Here is a 22,757-nt window from a genome sequence, read left to right as displayed (position 1 = left end):
CTCCAAGTACCTACAAATCCAAAATGCGACCCTGCAATGGGTTTGAGTTTGAGACCACTGGCATAGTTGTATGCGTTATATACATTTTTAAATAAATACCTTCTGCTTCTAACATGCACAGAAATGTAGCATCTAGGTTATCGAATTGCTCTTTTTATGGGGTTGCATCATTTTGCAAAAGTCCTTTTCTGAATGCAAAACAAGATTTATACATGGAAAACATTTTATAAAATTTCCCTTCTCCCCCTCCCCCCCTTTCCACTTGGGAGGACGAATCCGTGCTGATAGTTGGTTACAAACCAGTTCTAATGTTTAATGTCAAATCTAAGAATCCACTGGTCTTTCCTCATGCCCCATGTACAGCAGCCTCCATAATGACTGTGCCCCTGTGCATTCTCTTCCTCTTCCTCTATCTCAGTTTTCAGTCATTTCTAATCAGTATCTGCCATAAAGAGTGAGGTTTTCTCATTTCTCCTTTCTGTCTCTTTTTAAGTCTCTATTTTGCTCTCTCTGTCTCCGTGTGTCTCTCTCTCCTCCCCTTTCTGATGCAGCTTTAGCACCAGACTCTCCTCCTCCTCCTTCCGTAGTCCACCTCAGAGCCTCCACCCTTCATCATCTCTCCCTCTCTCCTGTTTCTTGGGGCAGCCTCATTCTCCATCCCCCAGTATGATGGGCCCTACTTTCCTTCTCACCTCCCTCCTTCTCTCTTCCAACACCCTTCCTACTTTCAGCAAGGTAAGACCCAGGGAAAGGGGGTGAAAACAGGGGAGTCAACACTGCCCGATGTCTTCAGCTTAGCTGGAGGATTTTATTGTGGCGTCGGAGGTTTGATTTTTGTCTTTTTGGGTCAAGACATGGAATGCAGGTGGATCATTTTTTAGTGGATATACTGGGGCTGTGTGTGTGTCATTGTGGGAAGCTTGCACTGCTGTTGGCTTTCTCTGTGCTGAGACACTACGTAGCTATATGTGAGGAAAGCATGTACTGCAGCCACTGAGATAGCGTGTGTGTCTCGGTGTCTGTGAGGGAAGTTGCTACTATCTATGTTGTATCTGTTCAGTGATGGGGCAGTGTATGTGTATGAAAGAGAGAGAGAGGGAAACTTGCACTGCTGCTACCTATGTTACATAGAAACATAGAGAAACATAGAGTATGACGGCAGAAAAAGGCCGTCGGCCCAACAAGTCTGCCCACACAAAGAACCCTCCCCCTAAGCATTTCACCGGAGCGAACCCACATGTTTATCCCATCGTCCTTTGAAGTCCCTTGTTGCGTCTGTTCTTATTATATTGTATGCTGAGTATCTAATTGTGTAAACCGCTATGAACTGCTGGTTAGGCAGAATATAAAAATAAATTATTATTATAATTCTGTGATGGAGCAGTATATGTGTGTGTGTGTGTGTGTACCTGTCTTGCTGGCTACCTGGGGCAGAGCATCCCCTCTTCCAGGCAGTGAGGAGGTGCGTGAAATGGTTGTGGTACCACGGTCTGTGGTCCTCCCCCCACCTCACCCCGCAACAGGAAAGTGATGTGCGGGGTGGGGGGAAGTGGAGCCTATGGCACGGGAATGGGAACTACAGCCCTGTGACTGCTCCAAGCACCCCCCCCCCAACTCCCTGCACTTGGAATGGACCACCCTCACCACCCCACTCTTAGCAAGCTAGAGCCGCACGCAAGTGTGTGTATGTGTATGAGAGAGAGAAGCTTGCACTGCGTTGTGGCTGTTCTGTGGTGGGGCAGGGATGTATGTGTCACATGTCTGTGAAGAAAACCAGTCTGTGAAGAAACCAGTTCAGTGTGTGCATGTAAGCAATTTATTTAAAAACAAAACTATACAATAGATATAAAGAAAAAGAAAAATAATGACATGAAATTATTTCCCTCTCTTTTGGAAAATTGACAGCATTCTCATAACAATAATTCCTCTCATTAACTTTCTCCCCCACTTGATCAATTACTTTGTTGTATGTTTATTATCTTCTGTTACCTGAAATTCCACATTTTTGAGGGACACGGAACATTTCGCTTTCCGTAAATGATACATCTGTAACATTTATGAACCAAACTGCTGCAACTTGGTGGTATCTGTGAGGCAAACTGAACGGACCATATACCACCAGAGCGTAAGTCTCATATTTTGTTACAGGAGATGTGACATGGCCTCCCGTCTCTGAAAATGAGCACTCTGTGGTCTTGGTAATTCCAGCACAGCTGGGCCTTGGACAGCCTCTGCCATTGTTTATCCTTTTAATTTTGTTTCCATGCAATGCTATCAAAGTAGCATCTCTTGCTCTCAGTGGTATTTAGGAATCCTGGTAGGTCCTTAATGTTTCCTTCTTATTTCCTACTAGTCTTTAAGCCCGTTACATTAACGGGTGCTAGAATAGATGTGTCTGTCTGTGTTTCTTTATATCTCTCTCTCCTTGGCCGCTGTCTGTATCCTTCTGTCTCCACCCCCGAGCAAAGCTGTCTGCCCCCAGCACACACCTCCCCCCCAAAGCAGCCCCCTTTCCCTCTCCCTAACTGTCTCTCCATGGCCCTCTTCTGTCTTCCCCCCCAGAGCAAAGCTGTCTGTCCCAAGCACACCTCCCCCCAAAGCAGCCCCCTTTCCATCTCCCTATCTCTCCATGGCCCCTTCTGTCTCCCCCCCAGAACACCCCTCCCCCCCAAAGCAGCCCCCTTTCCCTCTCCCTGTCTCTCCATGGCCCCTTCTGTATTCCCCCCCAGAGCAAAGCTGTTTGCCCCAAGCACACCCCTCCCCCCAAAGCAGCCCCCTTTCCCTCTCCCTGTCTCTCCAGGGCCCCTTCTGTCTTCCCCCCAGAGCAAAGCTGTCTGTCCCCAGCATACCTCCCCCCCAAAGCAGCCCCCTTTCCCTCTCCCTATCTCTCCATGGCCCCTTCTGTCTCCTCCCAGAGCAAAGCTGTCTGTCCCCAGCACACCTCCCCTCCAAAGCAGCCCCCTTTCCCTCTCCCTGTCTCTCCATGGCCCCTTCTATCTTCCCCCCCAGAGTAAAGCTGTCTGTCCCCAGCACACCTCCCCCCAAAGCAGCCCCCTTTCCCTCTCCCTATCCATGGCCCCTTCTGTCTCCCCCAGCACACCCCTCCCCCCAAAGCAGCCCCCTTTCCCTCTCCCCCTGGCTCCTGGTATTGATCCCCTTCTTACCCTCCCTCCATTCCGGCATCTTCTGGCCTGCTCCTCTTCAAAGCAGCCTGCAATCGTGGTGGCCGGCTTTAGCGAACCTAGCAGGCCACTCTCCAACTCGGTAGCACGTTCCCTCTGACGCGATCCCGTGCATCAGAGGAAGCATGCTACTGAGGTTGGAAAGCGGCCTGCGAGGTTCTTTAAAGCCGGCCACGATCGCAGGCTGCTCTGAAGAGGAGGATCAGCGGTGGCGACGGCAGCGGCGAGTGAGGGCAGGAGGTGACGCGGTGAGGACGTGTGCAGGGAGAGAGCACAGTCGCACCTGTGAAGGCAGGTGGCGAGTGAGAGGCAGCGGCGAGTGAGGGCGGGCGGTGACACGCCGAGGACGCGGGCAGGGAGAGAGTGGTGCGCCTTCAGCCACCGCACGCACCTCCAGCCCCTGCAAGTGCCGTGAGGTGTCAAATAGAATACTGCCACAGAAGCACACCTCATGGCGCCAGGAATCACGAATTTTCAAGAGCGCATGCGCGCTCCAGGGTTTTATTATTATAGATGCACTGGCTAAGAACTGTTTATTCAGAAGATTTCCTCTAAAATTATAAAATGCAGGTTTCTGTTATTTCTTGTTTGGTGACACCCTATTTCCTGATTCTTTTAGCAGATTGCAGAAGACAGGATGGTAATAATCCAGTTCCTTTCCCTATTCTTATAATGTTTCCCCATCCATCCAACTGGAGAATATTGGAACTAACCTGTTATTTTTGGATTTATGATGGGAAAAAAACATTATTACAAATGAAAGCACACAAAAGTTAATTTAATAAATATGATGGCCAGTGTTTAAATCATACACTGACTGCCACGACTTTCTGAGAGCAGAGGAAAGGTGAAGAGAAGATGACATTTCTCTGGTTTATGTTTTTTGCCATATGGAGCAGGAAGCCCTGCTTCTGACCTGAATTAGGTGTTGATTAAGGATCTGTGAGGAAGGTAGAATAGCTGTAAAGGTAGTGTGGCCACATGGCTCCAGAAAAAAGGGGACGGATTGAAACATCCGGGTTTTACTTCCATTGAAAGCAACCAAGATGTCTCAATCTGTTCTCCTTACTTCCATTGCTTTCAATGGAAGTAAAACCTGGATGTCTCAATCCGTCCCCTTTTTTCTGGAGCCATATGGTCACACTATAAAGGTCACCAGGGCAATCTGATTACTGTGTTAGCTTCAAAGGGTCTGTTTGTAGCAGTCCCCTAAGAATAAAACGTTCTATAGAGAGGAAGTCTAAGAAAACCTTTTTTCTGAGAGCAGAGAAGAGTTCATTTCTCTGGGTAAGTGAACATTATTTTCCACTTTGCTTGGATAATTTAGGGATAAAAGATAAATTGTAGATTCCTTTATGATGACAGTTAAAAAATTTTCAAAGAGCAAACTACTTATTATCTAGTTTCCTTAGTATAAAAGCCTAGTTTTAAACTTGAACTTTCTGCTAGAGATAGAAAATGAACTGTTATATCCTAGAGCAGGGATAGGGAACTCCAGTCCTCAAGAGCCGTATTCCAGTCGGGTTTATAGGATTTCCCCAATGAAAATGCATGAGATCTATTTGCATGCACTGCTTTCAATGCATATTCATTGGGGAAATCCTGAAAACCCAACTGGAATACGGCTCTCGAGGACCGGAGTTCCGGCCTACAGCATTAACAGATAGCCTAGAGCAGTGCCTAGCTCAGTCTTCAGTTGATGTAGTGTAGTGCATTTAGAGTTTCAGAAAACTTTCAGTGTTCCCCATGAGAGACTCCTGAGAAAATTAAAGATTCATGGGATAGGAGGCAATGTTTGATTGTGGATTAGGCCATTTTTCTCATTGGAAGTGCCACTGGAAATTGGAACAAGTGATGTGATTAAATTTGGATATGTCACTAAACGGTTCAAAGTTGTTAAAATGCATGCAGATTAACAGATGACATTTAATGTGGACAAATGCAAAATAAACCACAAAAAACAGGGAGGAATGGAGGGGGAAGTATAGTAGAAAAATTAAAAAATATCACTCCAAAATAAAAGCACCACACAAGCCAAGAAAGCTAGCTTATTACTTAAGCGAAAGAAAAGCCTCAGACAAATGGAGAGGTGTACCCATACTCTTCCACCAAAGCATCATAGGCAAAAAAAAACTTTCGTACAAGTTTAAAGTTAGCAGGTGGGAGCACAAAATAGCTGAGAATGATTAATGGTAAAAAACCACTGAACACAAACAGGCCAGGCCAAATGCAAAGTGATGCATAGTGGGAAGAATAATCCAAATCATAGTTACCAGATGCTAGGGTCCACCTTAGATATAGTGGAATTAGCAATGGTTCAAAGAAGAGCGACCCAGATGATAAAGGTGATTGAATTCTTCTTGAATAAGGAAAGACTAAAGAGATTGTGGTTCTTCTGCTTGGAAAAGGGATGGCTGAAGGGAGATATGCTTGAAATCTACAAAATCCTGAGTGGTGTAGAATGGGTACAAGTGAATCTATATTTTTACTCCATCAAAAATTACAAAAACTAGGGGGGCCACTCGATGAAGTTATAGGGAAATACTCTTAAAACCAATAGGAGGAGTTCCTAGAGGAAAAGTCCATAGTTTCCTATTGAGATAGACATGCGAAAGCCACTCAGATTGGTAGCATAGAATGTTGGGTTTCTTGTCAGGTACTTGTGACTTTGATTGGCAACTATGGAAACAGGATTCTGGGCTAGATGGATCATTGCTCTGACCCAGCCTGGCTATTCTTATGTTCTTATGTTTGTACGAATGAATATTGCCTCTAAATTATTAAACGTTACATATAAAATTTTTTGATTTCATCTTCTGAATTTTTTTTCTGAGAGGAGACTGAATTTGTAATTAATTGGTCAAATTCAGAATGTTTTTTATTTCTTGCATTTCAACAAAAATGGGAAACTTCAGAATTTCTTATAAATTTTCTAAAGATGTAGAATCAGGATTCTTCAGAAGCTAAATTGTCTTCATATTCACCTTCCTACCAGCAGGTAGAAATAGAGACCAAGGCCTTCATTGATGTCACTTCTTCCTAACGCGGTGTGCTCCAGTAGAAAATACTTAATCCCATAAAATTAAGAAAGTGAATTACATCTGAATGAGCTGCTACTGACTTCATCTGAATTTGCTCCCTATGAAATACCGCACCCTGAGGGAATTAAGAGTCAACCTCTTGTCCAAACCTCCCTACAGAAAGAACAGGATGGTGGAGGTGGAAACCTTCAAAGGGATAGTAGGCATGTTCTGTTAACCATGCTTCAAAATGTCTTCACGCTCTGATTACTGGATTGTTGGTTTAACATTGCCTAAAAATTGAATGTGACTGTTGGGCAGACTGGATGGACCACACAGGTCTTCATCTACCGTCATTTACTTTGTTACAGTGCTACGATACATTATTAACTCGCAAAATCAATGTCTTTTGTGCCTTTAAAAGCTGTAACTTCCCCAAAGTAACGTCTCTCCAGGACCAAGCCATAAAACATAGAAAGGAGTCTTCCATCTGAATTGGCTCCTGGTGAAAAGATCCCTTAACTACTAATACTACTATTAATTATTTCTATAGCGCTACCAGACGCACGTCGCGCTACACAGAGTCACAAAGAGTAAGAAAACAGTCCCTGCTCGAAAGAGCTTACAATCTAAACAGGCAAGACAGACAAACAGGACGTCATGGATACAATTAAGGGGAAAGGTTAATCAGCGGGCTGGGCTGGAGGGCAGAGGGGAGTACAGGACAATCAAGCCATTGTGACATCAGTGATGAGGTTGTCTTTTATTGGTGGAAGGAGATATTATGACATCATAATCTCAGCTCTGCTTCCCAAAGATAAACAGGATGTCATGGATACAGTTAAGGGGAACGGTTAATCAGCGGGCTGGGCTGGAGGGCAGAGGAGTAGGGTTAAGAATTGAAAGCTTTATCAAAAAGGTGGGTTTTCAGTCTGCTTTTAAACAAGGGAAGGGAAGGAGCTTGTCGGGTAATTTATTCCAGGCATAGGGGGCAGCTAGATGAAAGGAATGAAGTCTTGAAATGGCAGTGGAGGAGAAGGGTAGCGCTAAGAGTGACTTATCTGAGGAATGGAGTTCTCTGGGAGGTGTATAAGGAGAGAGAAGCGAGGAGAGATATTGAGGGGCCACAGAATGAATACACTTGTAGGTCAGCAATAAGATCTTGGAACTGTATGCGATGGCAGATAGGGAGCCAGTGAAAGAGAAAGGGGAAGAGGTGTTGGATTTATCACACCCTGATTCTCATTATGTCAGAATACCTGGGTTCCCTGAATTCACCTAGCACTGGCTCATGCAATACCCTATTAACAAAAGGGTACAGTGAACATCCTTAAGGAACTATTTAAAGGAAACCTATGAGAAGCCCCAGGTGCACCAGGTCAATCACCCAGGGGAAGGGGTAAAACACGGACCTGACGGACCTCGCGGATCTAAACCCGCATGTCCTTAAAAATCTGAGGTCCGTGGCACTTGTAGTTAGTTTCTGGCTCTGACAGACCTCGATGACAGTTTAGCGCTGACGGATCCGTCTCAGCTTAGGGAGGGAAAAGTATTAGGATCCATCAGCGCTAAAATGTCACCGAGGTCTGTCAGAGCCAGAGACTAAAACCATTCTAACTACAAGTGGCACGGTCAAATAGTGATTTAAATTCAAATATGAATAATCCAGGGCTCCACTGTGTTAAATCCTACTGAAATAAAACACTCAATCTCTGATTTCATGTTGCTTCTTTCATTGTTTATTAGAGTAAAACTCAATGCCCATTATTCATATTCAGAATTTTGTATTCAGTTGAATAATAATTTTCACTGCCGGGGTACAAACTCTACCGCCAGGACAGGTCAGGCCAGAAAGGAAGAGGAATAGCCCTGTACATAAAAGAAAGCATACGCTCAACCAGAGTAGACACAGCGGCAACGACCAACAATTTGGAATCGCTATATGTTAAAATACCGGGAAGGAAAGGGCCCGAGATAAAGATGGGCCTGTACTATTGTCCACCTGGGCAAACAGAAGCTATTGATGAAGAAATGGAAGCCGAGATGAAGCGAGAATGCAAAAGCGGTAACATGATTATTATGGGAGACTTCAACGATCCCGGGATAGATTGGAGTCTTGGTAGCTCAAAATGCGCCAGAGAGACCGGATTCCTGGAGGCTATACAGGATTGCTTCATGGATCAACTTGTTAGAGAACCGACGAGAGGGAACGCCACTCTGGATCTAATCCTAAATGGGCTAAGAGGACCTGCGAAGGAAGTGGAAGTAGTGGGACTGTTGGGAAACAGCGATCACAATATGATCAAGTTCAAAGTTGAAGTAGAAATACCGAAGGAAAAGAGAACCATAGCGACAACTTTTAACTTCAAGAAGGGAAACTACAAAGCGATGAGAGTAATGGTAAGGAAGAAACTTAAGAACACCTCAAAGAAATGGCAGACTGTAGAGCAAGCTTGGTCTTTATTCAAGGACACGGTGATCGAGGCGCAAAATCTACATATACCAAGATTCAGAAAAGGGTGCAAAAAGAATCGAACAAAAGACCCAGCATGGATAACCAAAGAAGTGAAGAAAGCGATAGGTGACAAGAAGAATTCATTCAGGAAATGGAAAAAGGGCAAGACTGAGGAGAGCTGGAAAGAGCACAGGAAGCATCGAAAAGAATGTCATTGTGTGGTTAGAAAAGCCAAAAGAGTATATGAAGAAAGGCTAGCCAAGGAAGCACAAAATTTCAAACCGTTCTTCAGATATGTCAAAGGGAAGCAGCTGGCTAGGGACTGCTGGATGACGAAGACAGGAAAGGAGTGGTGAGGGAGGAGAAAGAAGTGGCGGAAAGACTAAACAATTTCTTTTTGTCTGTATTTACAAAAGAGGAAACATCCAACATACCGGAACCTGCGCAAATCTTCAAAGGAGCCCAAACAGATAAACTAACATCCATGGATGTAAGCCTTGAAGACGTACGCAGGCAGTTAGAAAAATGAAAAACTGACAAATTGCCGGGCCCGGACGGAATCCACCCAAGGGTTCTGAAAGAACTAAAGGAGGAAATAGCGGAACTACTACAGCAAGTTTGCAATCTATCCCTGAAAACAGGCGTGATCCCGGAGGATTGGAAGATAGCCAATGTTACACCCATCTTTAAGAAGGGATCGAGAGGTGACCCTGGGAACTACAGACCGGTAAGTCTGACCTCGGTTCCAGGGAAAATTTCGGAAGCGCTGATAAAAGACAGCATCGATGAGCATTTTGAAAGAAATAAACTTCTAATCATAAGCCAACATGGCTTCTGCAAGAGGAGATCATGCCTAACGAACTTACTGCACTTCTTCGAAGAAATTAACAAACGGATGGACAAAGGGGATCCCATAGACATCGTATATTTAGATTTCCAAAAAGCCTTTGACAAGGTATCACAAACGCCTACTTAGGAAACTGAAGAACCATGGGGTAGAAGGTGACGTGCACAGATGGATTGGAAATTGGTTGGCGGGTAGGAAGCAGAGGGTTGGAGTAAAGGGCCACTACTCGGACTGGAGGAGGGTCACGAGTGGTGTTCCGCAGGGGTCGGTGCTTGGTCCGCTGCTATTCAATATATTTATAAATAATATAGAAACAGGGATGAAGTGCGAAATAATAAAATTTGCAGACGACACCAAACTATTTAGTGGTGCTCGGACTAAAGAGGACTGCGAGGAACTACAAAGGGACCTGAATAAACTAAAGGAGTGGGCGGCGAGATGGCAGATGAAGTTCAATGTAGAGAAATGTAAAGTATTGCATGTAGGAAGCAGAAACCCGAGGTACAGCTTTACGATGGGAGGGATGTTATTGAGCAAGAGTAACCAGGAAAGGGACTTGGGCGTAATGGTGGACAAGACAATGAAGCAGTCGGCACAGTGTGCGGCGGCCACTAAGAAAGCGAATAGAATGCTAGGTATAATCAAGAAGGGTATTACAACAAGAACGAAAGAAGTTATCCTGCCGTTGTATTGGGCGACGGTGCGTCCGCATCTGGAGTACTGCGTCCAATATTGGTCGCCGTACCTCAAGAAGGATATGGCAATACTCGAGAGGGTTCAGAGGAGAGCGACATGTCTGATAAAGGGTATGGAAAACCTTTCATACACTGAGAGACTGGAGAAACTGGGGCTCTTTTCCTTGGAGAAGAGGAGAATTAGAGCGGACATGATAGAGACCTACAAGATCATGAAGGGCATAGAGAAAGTGGAGAGGGACAGATTCTTCAGACTTTCAACAAATAAAAGAACAAGAGGGCATTCGGAAAAGTTGAAAGGGGACAGATTCAAAACCATGCTAGGAAGTTTTTCTTCACCCAACGGGTGGTGGACACCTGGAATGTGCTTCCAGAAGGCATGATAGGTCAGAGTACGATATTAGGGTTCAAGAAGGAATTGGACAGTTTTCTGAAGGAAAAGGGGATAGAGGGATATAGATAGAGGACTACTACACAGGTTCTGGACCTGTGGGGTCGCCGTGCGAGCGGACTGCTGGGCACGATGGACCTCTGGTCTGACTCAGCAGAGGCACTTCTTATGTTCATTATATGTCTTTGGTTGAATAGTAAAATATTCTATATGGTACAGCTCTAAATATGATAAAATTTGGAAATGTTAGTGGATAGTTGTCAGGTATGGAAAGCCATCTATAGGGTGAGGGCCATGGCACATAATAAGGAGACCAGACCAGACCCATCACCTCGCGCTTAGACCACTGCAACTCGCTACTCTCAGGCCTTCCACTTAGTTATCTCACTCCCCTCCAATCCATCCAGAATTTGGCTGCACGACTCATATTCTGGGAGAGCCGCTATATTCACGTTGCCCCTCTCCTAAAGTCACTTCATTGGCTTCCCATCCGTTTCTGAATACAATTCAAACTCTTCTTACTGACCTACAAAGACACTCACTCAGCTGCCTTTCACTATCTCTCTTCGCTTATCTCCCCCTGCTTTCCCCCCTCCCCCATGAGCTCCACTCAGCTGATAAGTCCTTCCTATTTGTGTCCTTCTCTTCCTCCACCAACTCCAGGCTCTGTCCCTTCTACCTTGTTGCGCCATATGCTTGGAACAAGCTGCCTGAATCCCTAAAGTAGGCGCAGTCTCTGGCAGTGTTCAAGGCCCAGTTAAAAGCCCACCTCTTTGAGCGTGCTTTCGATTCCTAACCCCTCTCACCTTGGGTTCTGCATCCCCAACCCTAAATGTCATCTCTGTCCAAATTAGATTGTAAACTCTTCAGAGCAGAGACCATCTATAAATGTCAAAAATGTACAGCGCTGCTTATGCCTTTCAGCGCTATATAAGTGATTAGTAGGAATAGTAGTAGCAGGTAATGTTATCAGTCTGCAGCCGGAAACTATCCCAACACTGTTACTACTGTGTGCTAAATTACTAAATTAACCTGCTGCTATATGACGTGAGGAGACTGAAGATGCTGTTTACTCCTTTTTAAAGGACATTTCATTGCTGACACCACCACAATATGGCTTGCTCTACTCAAGTGATTTACAGCCAGACTGATTCATCAGGAGTTAGTCCTGCATGAGTCAGAGAGAGCTGAGAGCTGCCAAGACAATGTGACCTAACTTAATTACTCTGAAGAGAGAGCAACCTTCCTACATCCTACCTCCCCCAGCACCAGTGATAGGGCCAAAGTAAGACTCCAGCATAAACATCTGAAGAGAGACCTTAGGGAAGAAGACAGCAGAGCCAAGGAATGAGCTCAGCATGGGTAATTAAGGAGAGCCCTCATGGGACGAGACAGCCACTTCCTAAGACAACCAAAATATAAATACACCATGCACAACCAAAATGACACCTCGAGAAGAGGGGACAGCAGCCAAATTATGAATCCTGAATGATCAACTGAAGAGAGCCTTCGGGGAAGAGAGAACAGTACCCTGCGACATCCAAAATATTAATACCCTGTGAATAGAGGAAGGGTGACTTCAGTGTGCATCAAGCATGAGCAGCTTAAATGAAACCTCAGGGAAGGAGACAAAGGCACCAGAAGATGTCAAAAATGTCACTTCTCTTTAGCTCCAAAATCAAACTTGGGGAATATAAATCTAATATTTGGTGGCCAGTACTGGGTAGACTTGTACAGTCTGTGTCTGTGTATGGCCGTTTGGTGGGGGATGGGCTGGGGAGGGCTTCAGTGGCTGGGAAGGTGTAGATGGGCTGGAGTAGGTTTTAATGGAGATTTCGGCAGTTGGAACCCAAGCACAGTATTGGGTAGAGCTTTGGATTCTTGCCCAGAAATAACTAAGAAAAAAAATTTTAAAAATTTAAATTGAATCAGGTTGGGCAGACTGGATGGACCATTTGGATCTTTATCTGCCGTCATCTACTATGTTACTATAAATAACCGATCCCCTCCCTATATCATTTTAAACCTAATACATTATATGTAAACTAACTTCGGAAGTGCTCAGAACCCGCAGGTAGAGAATCTGCAAACGGGGGACACGCTTCAAAATGCAAACCCCCTTGGTCTATCACTGCGCTTCCTCCTACACTGAAAATCTGTTTAATTAATCTTATTATATTATTTTATTGTGATTTTCTTCTTTTATATAAAGTGCTTAGTGCTTGAAATTCATGCTTAAGGTTTCAATCATTTCATATGAACGCTAAAAAAGTCCATAGCCTGGTGAAGTCGATGAAGCTGACTGTGATGGTACTATCGGGTTCTGACGCATTTTGTCCTCGTGGGCTGCCTCAGAGAACCCCCCACTTCTTGTGACAACCAAGAGGACTACTGCTTCTCTTTCCGTTCTTCGGTGCTCTTGCATTCTTCAGTGCTCCTGCACTTAAGAATGGAAGGAGAAGTAGTAGTCCTCTTGGTTGTCACAAGAATTGGGGGGTTCTCTGAGGCAGCCCGCGAGGGCAAAACGCGTCAGAACCTGACAGTACCATCACAGTCTGCTTCATTGACTTTACCAGGCTATGGAATTTTTTAGCGTTCATATGAAATGATTGAAATCTTAAGCATGAATTTCAAGCACTTTATATTAAAGAAGAAAATCACAATAAAATAATATAAGATTAATTAAACAGTGTCACAAGGAGCTGCAGTGGGAATCAAACTCACAACCTCAGAGTGCTGAGACAACTGCTCTAACCACTCCAATATATATATTGAGTGCTCAGAAACTCGGTGCTGATAAGCATTGCTGATCTATTCAGATAAGTGACTGTTTGATTAACATCTTAAAGCTTCAGAGACTTTAAAGATTGCCTTTTGTGTGTAATAACTAGAACAAGCTTTTCAGGGCTATTATCAAAACCTACCCAATACTTACTGTACCCACTTGTACACCACAACAGTAGCCCTTATGCCTGCAGGTGTTAACTTTATTTAAGTACAGTACGTTTTGGAGGGCTCACCATACAATAGAAGCAAATTATAATGACATCCGTACCTGGGACTTTTAATATGACATTCACTGCAGTAATCCTTAGATTGCCCCTCTACTCTGCTGTGCCGATGTACAAGAGCCATGTGAATCTGTCATACAGGCTGGACAATACTGGGGGGGTTTCACATCGTTGGGTGATGGGAGAGGGTTGGTGATCACTGGGGGAGTAAAGGGGGGGGCGGGATCATGCCTTAATAACTCCAGTGGCCATCTGGTCAGTTTGGGCACCTTATTAGCACTTAGACGCTTTTAAAAAAGGTCTAGCTCCAAACGTCTTTAAAATAAAGCTCTGGATATTTTTTAAAGGTTTGATTATCCCTGCCGAGCGTCTAAGTCCTAAGCCTGCCCAAAACACGCCTTTAACATGCCCCCTTAAGATTTAGACACACTGGAGACAAAACAACCAGAAAGATGTCTATAAAGTTTGTTTTGAGAATGCCCACTTGGACGCTGGGCCGGATTTTCCTATAGGCTAGCTAGGCTTCAGCCTAGGGCCTCAAGATCCGTGTCACATTTTTTATAAAGGTTAATACCAATAACAACATGTTTCATTTAACATATTGATATATATCACAGTAATGATGTATTTTATTATCTCTCATGTAATTTACAAACTTAAAAATGGGAGGTGAAAGGGCCTCATAAGTGGAATAGCCTAGGGCCTCTTTTCATCTAAATCCGGCCCTGCTTGGACGTTTTGACTAGTAGGATGTCCAAGTGCTAGTATATGCTGTTTTTTGGACATCTATCTTTTTTGAAAATGAGCCCGTTAGTATCTATATAAAGTGTGTGTGTATGTGTGTGTGGAGGGGCATAATTAAAAAAACGTCTAAGTCTCCTTTTGGCCTAAGGCCCTAAACATTGAAAGTAGCAGCAGGGAAAATGTCCATTCTTTAAAAAAAACATCCAAAATGAGGTTTTTAAAAAAAAGAGTGGCTTACCTCTACGTTCAGCAGTTTAATCGCCCAGACCACCACTACGTCTAACCTTAGAACACATTATCAACCAAAAAATTGCCCAAGTCCCAAACGCCCAAAACAAGACCTTTTAGGCGAAGGAGGGGCCAGTCCTTTGCCTAAAAGCTGGATTCTGTAACCAACACCAGTTACAGAATCCCCCCTCCCCTCGCAACGATTGCAGCGGGAGAGATGCCTAATCTCTTCTGCCATGATCCCCTCCTGAACTGCCGCGAAACGTGGCAGGAGAGATACCTAATCTATCCTGCCGTGGTTCGCAGCAGTTCAGGGGGGGATCATGATCACGGCAGGAGAGATGACCAATCTCTTCTGCTGCGATTGCGAGCCACCCCGCACCTCTGAAAACTGACAGTACTGGCAGGAGGGAGCCCAACCCCTCCTGCCGAGGCGTGAGCCCCCGAACTCCCCCGACTCCCTCAAATACCGGCAGGATGGAGCCGAACCCCTCCTGCCGAGGCTTTGATTATCGGTACTTGGACGATATGGCTTTTTGATCGTCCAAATACTGATTAGGCTACTTTGTGAATTTTTAAAAAAAATTATGAGCCTCATACTGTGTATGAAAATAACACACATATATATGTGTGTATGTGTATGTATATATATACATACATACACACAGTATGATTTTTTTTTTTTTTACACTGGCAATTTTTTTTGCCAGTTGTGTGAGAATCCTGATTAACTGAGTCTCTACCGTGTGTGTTAATCAGGTTAATCAGAATTCACACAGAACTGGCAAAAAAAAAAATTGCCAGTGTAAAAAAAAAAAAAAAAATCACCCAAAGCACCAGCAGCAGCGTCCTGAACCACAAATCCTCCCTCAAGCTCCCAAGCAGCTACAAATCCCCGTCCCGAAGAACCAGCGCCTGAACTGTAATTCCCTCCTCCTTCCCTCAAGCCCCGAAGTAGCAGGAGGCAGTCCTGAGCTACAAACTCCTCCCTCCCTCAAACTTTTCCTTACCCAAAGCACAGCAGTCAGCAGGAGACAAAGGCTGCTCGCAGCCAGCCCTGGCAGGGCCTTTCCTCTTACGCGTTGAAAGTGACATATATAGAAACATAGAAACATAGAAATAGACGGCAGATAAGGGCCACGGCCCATCAAGTCTGCCCACTCCAATGACCCTCCCTATCTATCTTTGCGGATAGATCCCACATGTTTGTCCCATTTGGCTTTAAAATCTGGCATGCTTTTGGCCTCAATAACCTGAAGTGGAAGACTATTCCAGCGATCAACCACCCTTTCGGTGAAGAAGAACTTCCTAGTGTCACCGTGCTGTTTCCCGCCCCTGATTTTCCACTGATGTCCCCTTGTTGCCGCGGGACCCTTGAAAAAGAAGATATCCTCTTCCACTTCGATGCAACCCGTGAGGTACTTGAATGTCTCGATCATATCTCCCCTCTCTCTACGTTCCTCGAGTGAGTAGAGCTGCAACTTCCCTAACCGCTCCTCGTACGGGAGCTCCTTGAGTCCCGAGACCATTCTGGTGGCCATTCTCTGGACCGATTCCAGTCTCAGTACATCCTTGCGGTAATGTGGCCTCCAAAATTGCACACAGTACTCCAGGTGCGGTCTCACCATGGATCTATACAGTGGCATAATGACTTCAGGTCTACGGCTGACGAAACTCCTGCGTATACAACCTATGATTTGCCTTGCTTTGGATGAAGCTTGCTCAACTTGATTTGCAGACTTCATGCCTTCCCTTACAATCACCCCTAAGTCTCTTTCTGCTTCAGTTTTTGTCAAGATCTCGCCATTTAGGGTGTAAAGCTTGCATGGATTTCGGCTTCCCAGGTGCATGACTTTGCATTTTTTGGCATTGAAACTGAGTTGCCAGGACCTAGACCAGTGCTCCAGTAGAAGTAGGTCATGCATCATATCATCTGCCATTGAATTATTGTCTGTTGTGCTCTTGTTCACTACATTGCTTAGCTTGGCATCATCGGCGAATAATGTTATTCTTCCTCAGAGCCCTTCTGTCAAGTCTTTTATGTAGATGTTGAACAAGATCGGGCCCAGGACGGAGCCCTGTGGCACTCCACTTATCACCTCTGACATTTCGGAGGGGGTGCCATTCACCACTACCCTCTGAAGCCTACCTCCAAGCCAGTTCCCAACCCAATTTGTCAATGTGTCGCCCAAACCTAAAGAACTCATCTTGCTTAGCAACCTGCGGTGTGGTACGCTATCAAATGCTTTGCTGAAATCTAGGTAGACAATGTCCAGGGACTCACCAGCATCCAGCTTCCTCGTCACCCAGTCAAAGAAGCTGATCAGGTTGGATTGGCAGGATCTCCCCTTAGTAAATCCATGTTGGCGGGGATCCCTTAGTTTCTCCTCGTCCATGATTCTATCCAATTGGTGTTTGATTAGGGTTTCCATTAGTTTGCTCACTATCGATGTGAGACTCACTGGTCTGTAATTTGCCATCTCCATCTTGGAGCCTTTCTTGTGGAGTGGGATGACGTTAGCTGTCTTCCAGTCCATCGGGACATTACCTGTACTAAGGGAGAGATTGAAGAGCGCGGATAGCGGTTCCGCTAGGACATCACCCAACTCCCTGAGCACCCTAGGGTGTAGGTTGTCAGGCCCCATTGCCTTGTTGACCTTGATTTTTGACAGCTCGCAATAGACGCTGCTGGGTGTAAACTTGAAATTACTAAACGGGTCAACTGATTTAACCCTTGTCTGTGGCTGAGGGCCGATTCCCGGCGCCTCGCAAGTGAAGACTGAGCAGAAGTATTTATTTAACAGTTGGGCTTTTTCCGAGTCCGTTTCTACATAGTCTCCGTCTGGTTTTCTGAGACGTACTATCCCTCCCGAGTTCTTATTTCTGTCACTGATATACCTGAAGAAAGATTTATCTCCTTTCTGGATGTTCTTTGCTAGAGATTCCTCCATGCGGAATTTGGCCTCCCTAACTGCTGCTTTGATGGCCCTTGACTAATAAAACGCTAGGCCATGCATGCGCAGTTCCATCGTGTGGGTCCGTTTTCCGTGAGATGTACAGCATCTCAGATAGGAGTGCGCCGGAAACACTCTCTCTCTCTCCTCCCCAGAGACGGATGTCGGACACGGCGGTTATCGACCCGTGCTGTTTTTTTTTTAATCTGCCCTGCTCCTTGCCTGAAGTCCTCTCTCCTCCCCCGAGGCTGTTGTCAGACGCGGCGGTTGTCTCCCCCGAGGCGGATGATCTTATGGGAATCAATGTTCTTCGCTCTGCCCTGCTCCTTGCCTTACTATATTTTTAAGTTGAAAGACCAGGCAGCGGCTCCTTTCACGATCCCCACCTGCGTCGGAAGTCCAATGCAGTCGGGGATCTTGAGAGGAGCCGCCGCCGCCGTGTCTTTCAACTTAAAAATATACTAAGGCAAGGAGCAGGGAAGAACGATCTTCAAAATGGCGGCAAATCGATCTCCGTTTTTCCGGAGGGGTGGGGGGGTCTGGGAGGAGAGGGATCGCGGCCACTCAGCACCCCCACCGAGGAGCCCAGCAACTTTCCGCTGTCCAACTCATTTGCCCCCCCCCCCTCTTCCCTTACCGCGAGCCCGAATGGCGATTTAAGCAGCGTGTCAGCACTCTTCACACGCTGCTTCGGGCCCTTCTACTGCACTGATTTACTCTGGAATGTCCGGAGCAAATCAGGGCACTAGAAGGGCCCGAAGCAGCTTGTGAAGAGTGCTGACATGCTGCTTGAATCACCATGTGTAGTCGGGCCCGTGGGAAGGGAAAGGTCTCGGGCCCGCGTTTGTAGTCGCGACTGTGGGAAGGGAAAGAGGGTAGAGGAAACGCTAATGCAGGCACAGGGAACTGGTGTGGGGGGAGGGAATGCAGCTTTGGACAGACAGACAGAGGGAGGAAGGGACACAGAAAGACACAGGGGCAGGTGCACAGGGAACTGGTGTGGGGGGAGGGAATGCTGCTTTGGACAGACAGACAGAGGGAGGAAGGGACACAGAAAGACACAGGGGCAGGTGCACAGGGAACTGGTGTGGGGGGAGGAAATGCTGCTTTGGACATACAGACGGAGGAAGGGACACAGAAAGGCAAGAAGAAAGACACAGGTGCAGGTGCGGGACAGCGGGAGTCACGTCAGGAAGGGTGCGGGATGCCGGGTGCAACTGGGCAGCTGTCGGGAGCCCCTGATCACGGGCAGAGCAAGGTAAATGTATCATAGGGATAAGAAGGAGGAGGGGGGGAGAAAAAGGAAGGGACGCCTACTGCTGGACAGGGGGAGGAGGAAAGAGGTGCTGATGGACGGGGGAGGGGTGAAGAAAAAGGAACGGAGGCCTAATGTTGGACAGGGGGAGAAGGAAGGTGTTGCTAGACAGGGGGGAGGTAAAACAAAGGGAGAATGGCTGCTGCTGCATAAGGAGACCTGTGAAGGGGTGGTGGTGGACACAGGGGAGGTAAAAGGAAGGGAGAATGGACAGGGGGAGCAGGCAAGGGGTGGTGATGGACAGCCAAGGAAAAAGAAAGACAGAAAGAAAGAAAGCGGCTAAGGAGAGAGAGAGAGAGAAATAAAGAGAGACACACACACATATATTCTAGCACCCGTTAATGTAACGGGCTATAAGACTAGTATATATATATATATATATGTATTCATTAAATATATCATTTTATTTTCAGTCACCCTGTTTGCTTGCAATTTTCTGTTGAAATTCTAAAGTGGGTGCACATCATATATTTTTTTGTATTTTGCATTCTCCGTGGTTGTCATTGAATTCAATGTGGCTGGTATGACCTGAGGACTGGGCTGAAAACCTCTGACAAGCAATGCTGCATAAGGATAGGACTGACTTTTATGAAGTCTGATTTAACCACTAAACTTAGGCAGCTAAATGCTGAGTGGCTGACTCATGGCAACACACAGAGTGAGAAATCCACTCTATGATGTTTCATGGCAGAGCACAGGAGTGGTTTGTCATTGCCTTCTCCTGTGCAGTGGGTGGCTCCACTTTGTTGCTGCTACTCAACATGGGGCCCCCTCAGCCTACAGTGCGAGGTAGTCCCAGGCCTGGTCCTGCTTAGCTTCTGATAGTAAGAACAGGCCTACTCAAGGCAGTCAGGAGAAACGCACCTCTTGAATCAGCTTATATTAAGTAAAATAAATGGTAGAGACAAATCAGTGCAGAATACCAACACTTAACCACATAAGTGGCAACTCCACGCCTGGGCTGCACAAGAAATATCTGGCTTTGAGTTTAGCAGTCTGTGGTAATGTGTAGTGACACTAACCACTACTACCACTTATCATTTCTGTAGAGCTACCAGCCATATGCAGCGCAGTACGTTAAGGGTGGGGAGAGTTTCAAGTTTAATTAATTTTAATATACCGACCATCGACGTGCACCTGGCCGGTTTACAATGCTAAAAATGAAAGGTTAAAATAAATTTTGTAGGGGGGGGGGGAAATGTGAACATTAAATAGGCAAATTACAAATATGAACATGAGTTTGAAGGTAAAGGGGGGAAGTTAATAATTACATCATTTAAAAACAAATTAATTAAAGGGAAAGGGAGGGGGGTAGGATTAAACACCAGGAATGGGGATCGCTTCTTAAAAGGGAAGGGATTGGGATTTGTATACTGCCTTTTTCTAGTTATACCAGCACACTCAAAGCAGTTTACATACGGGTACTTCAAGCATTTTCTCTATTTGTCCTGATGGGCTCACAGTCTGTCTAATGTACTTGGAGCAAAGGAGGATTAAATGATTTGCCTAGAGCAGGGGTGTCCAATGTCAGTCCTCAAGGGCCGCAGTCCAGTCGGGTTTTCAGGATTTCCCCAATGAATATGCATGAGATCTATTTGCATGCACTGCTTTCAATGCATATTCATTGGGGAAATCCTGAAAACCCGACTGGACTGCGGCCCTCGAGGACCGACATTGGACACCCCTGGCCTAGAGTCATGGGGGAGCAGGGCAGGGTATGAACCCACAACTTCAGGGTGCTAAGGCTGTAGCTCTAACTCAGGGGTGTCAAAGTCCCTCCTCGAGGGCTGGAATCCAGTCGGGTTTTCAGGATTTCCCCAATGAATATGCATTGAAAGCAGTGCATGCAAATAGATCTCATGCAGATTCATTGGGGAAATCCTGAAAACCCGACTGGATTCTGGCCCTCGAGGACCGACTTTGACACCTGTGCTCTAACTACTGAACCACACTCTCTAAGTGCCACTAAATATCAGTGACTATCGCTGAACAAGCCATTTTCTGGCTGGCTAAATTGCTTTGAATATTGACCCCCAACAATATCTCATCCTTGAATAATTGCCACACAATCTATCTAATTTACCTGGACCAATGGGGGGGGGGGATTAAGGAACTTGCCCAGGGTCACAAGGAGCAGTATGGGTTGAACCCACAACCTCAAGGTGTTGAGGCTGTGGCTTTAACCACTGCACCGCACTCTCAGCCAACCTTGAATAATTGTGACGTGTTTGCTGCAGTTTCCCCAGAAACACACTTTTAAGGAACACGTCTGGGCAATGTTTCAAGCCTCAATCAGGTTCTATGTCCCACCTGCCTTGATGAAGCCATTCAGGGTGACTATTTGTTCCTTAGGTACAGAGCAGCAATTTTATTTATTCAGTTTTCTATACTGTTCTCCCTAGGGAGCTCGGAACAGTTTACATGAACTTTCTTATTTAACGATGCTTTTGTAATCTAACACCATTGGTTTCTTTTGATTAATATTCAATAAATCTTGGAACTAACTGTCTTTTCTCCCCCACAAAATTTATTCAATTATTTTTTATCCCATCCTTATGTGTTTTCCATTTCTGGTTTCCCACTCTGCTCAATTACATTGTAACTTCTTCCCCTACCTTTCCCTTCGTTTCCAGTTTGTGTAGTTATTGTCTGTGTCTTGTCAGTTTTTAACTATTTTAAAATTTCTTTTATTTTGTAATTTTAATTCATGTGTAAATCGCTTTGAATATAGACAAAGCGATTAATCAAATAAATATTAAACTTGAAACTTGAACTTATTCAGGTAGTCAAACATTTTTTCCCTGTGGGCTCACAATCTATCTAATGTACCTGGGGCGATGGGGGGGGGGATTAAGTAACTTGCCCAGGGTCACAAGGAGCAGCGTGGGGTTGAACCCACAACCTCAGGGTTCTGAGGCTGTAGCTTTAAGCACTGCGCCACACTCTCAGCCAACCTGTCCTAACTCCTTACGGGAAATGGGTGGGCTGGGATAAACAGACACAAATCACTGACTGCGTTAACTGCTGTTGCTGGCACCAAGTGCATGTTCCTAGCATCAGCAGTTATTACTCATCAAGGTCAGCCAACTCTTAGTTTGCATTCATGCCGAGTTTCTTCATCAATCTGGCTAAACAAAACATTGCCTCCATTGCTATTAGCTGCGTTTCCATTTGACTGGCTTACATCTCATTTCTTTTCAGAGCACCGGAGTCATAATGGGAAATGATGAAAGAAATTCATCCATGGCAGTCCCATTCTGAACTCTCTGCTGAGCCCTAATGATCCCCTGCTAGCCAGTATTGGCAGCAAAAGCCTTCATGTATGTCATCATCCCTCCCACCAATGGCTCAGATTTTCTCATTGCTCATTGCTTCTCTGTTGATGACTTTCAGTCCCACTTGATCATCAGAGCCTCGGGGTTTGTTTCCCATTTTTTTTTTTTTTTTACAGGTCAAGACAGATGGAATTGAAATTTCAGTTTAATTGCTTTTTTTCTTTTTCTTGCAAATTAGACTGAATAAAATATTAAATGTGCCGACGTCAACTATGCAGAGCATACACACCGATAGGTTAAAAAACAGCATGCCGAAACATATTTTCAGTGAAGCTCTTATCCTGGGAAGCAGATTTATTGGTTCTTGGGTACAAATATTTATTCTGAAACGCACAAACAAATAAATCTGGAGAAATGCACCTCTCAAGTCAGGTTATTATAAGGAAAATAAATGGTAGAGACAAATCAGTGTGATGAAAGCCATAAATGCTCAGTCTGAGCCTGCAAATTCTGAAGATAATTAAGAACTGCTATGACAGGAGTGCTCTCAGAAACATGGCCTCCATAGATCTCAGAGCTGTTGTAACAGCTAGTAAATAATGTTAATACAGTCAAATCAGGATAATAAGGGAGATAATAA

The 22,757-nt window shown here is 45.3% G+C and overlaps 1 protein-coding gene across 1 annotated transcript in view; it reads left to right on the top strand.

The window, feature by feature from the left end:
• Positions 1 to 591: 591 nt before the first annotated feature.
• LOC117350013 overlaps positions 592 to 22,757 on the top strand; it is a 68,236-nt gene continuing 46,070 nt past the window's right edge. The window contains exon 1 of the mRNA XM_033923883.1: positions 592 to 735. Within this exon, the coding sequence (XP_033779774.1) occupies positions 667 to 735 (69 nt within the window). The 5' untranslated portion in view covers positions 592 to 666. The remainder of the gene's footprint in view (positions 736 to 22,757) is intronic.

The sequence above is a fragment of the Geotrypetes seraphini genome, chromosome 1 (genome assembly GCF_902459505.1).
Source record: "Geotrypetes seraphini chromosome 1, aGeoSer1.1, whole genome shotgun sequence".
NCBI classification, from domain to species: Eukaryota; Metazoa; Chordata; class Amphibia; order Gymnophiona; family Dermophiidae; genus Geotrypetes; species Geotrypetes seraphini.
This window is presented reverse-complemented; position numbering and strand designations above follow the sequence as displayed.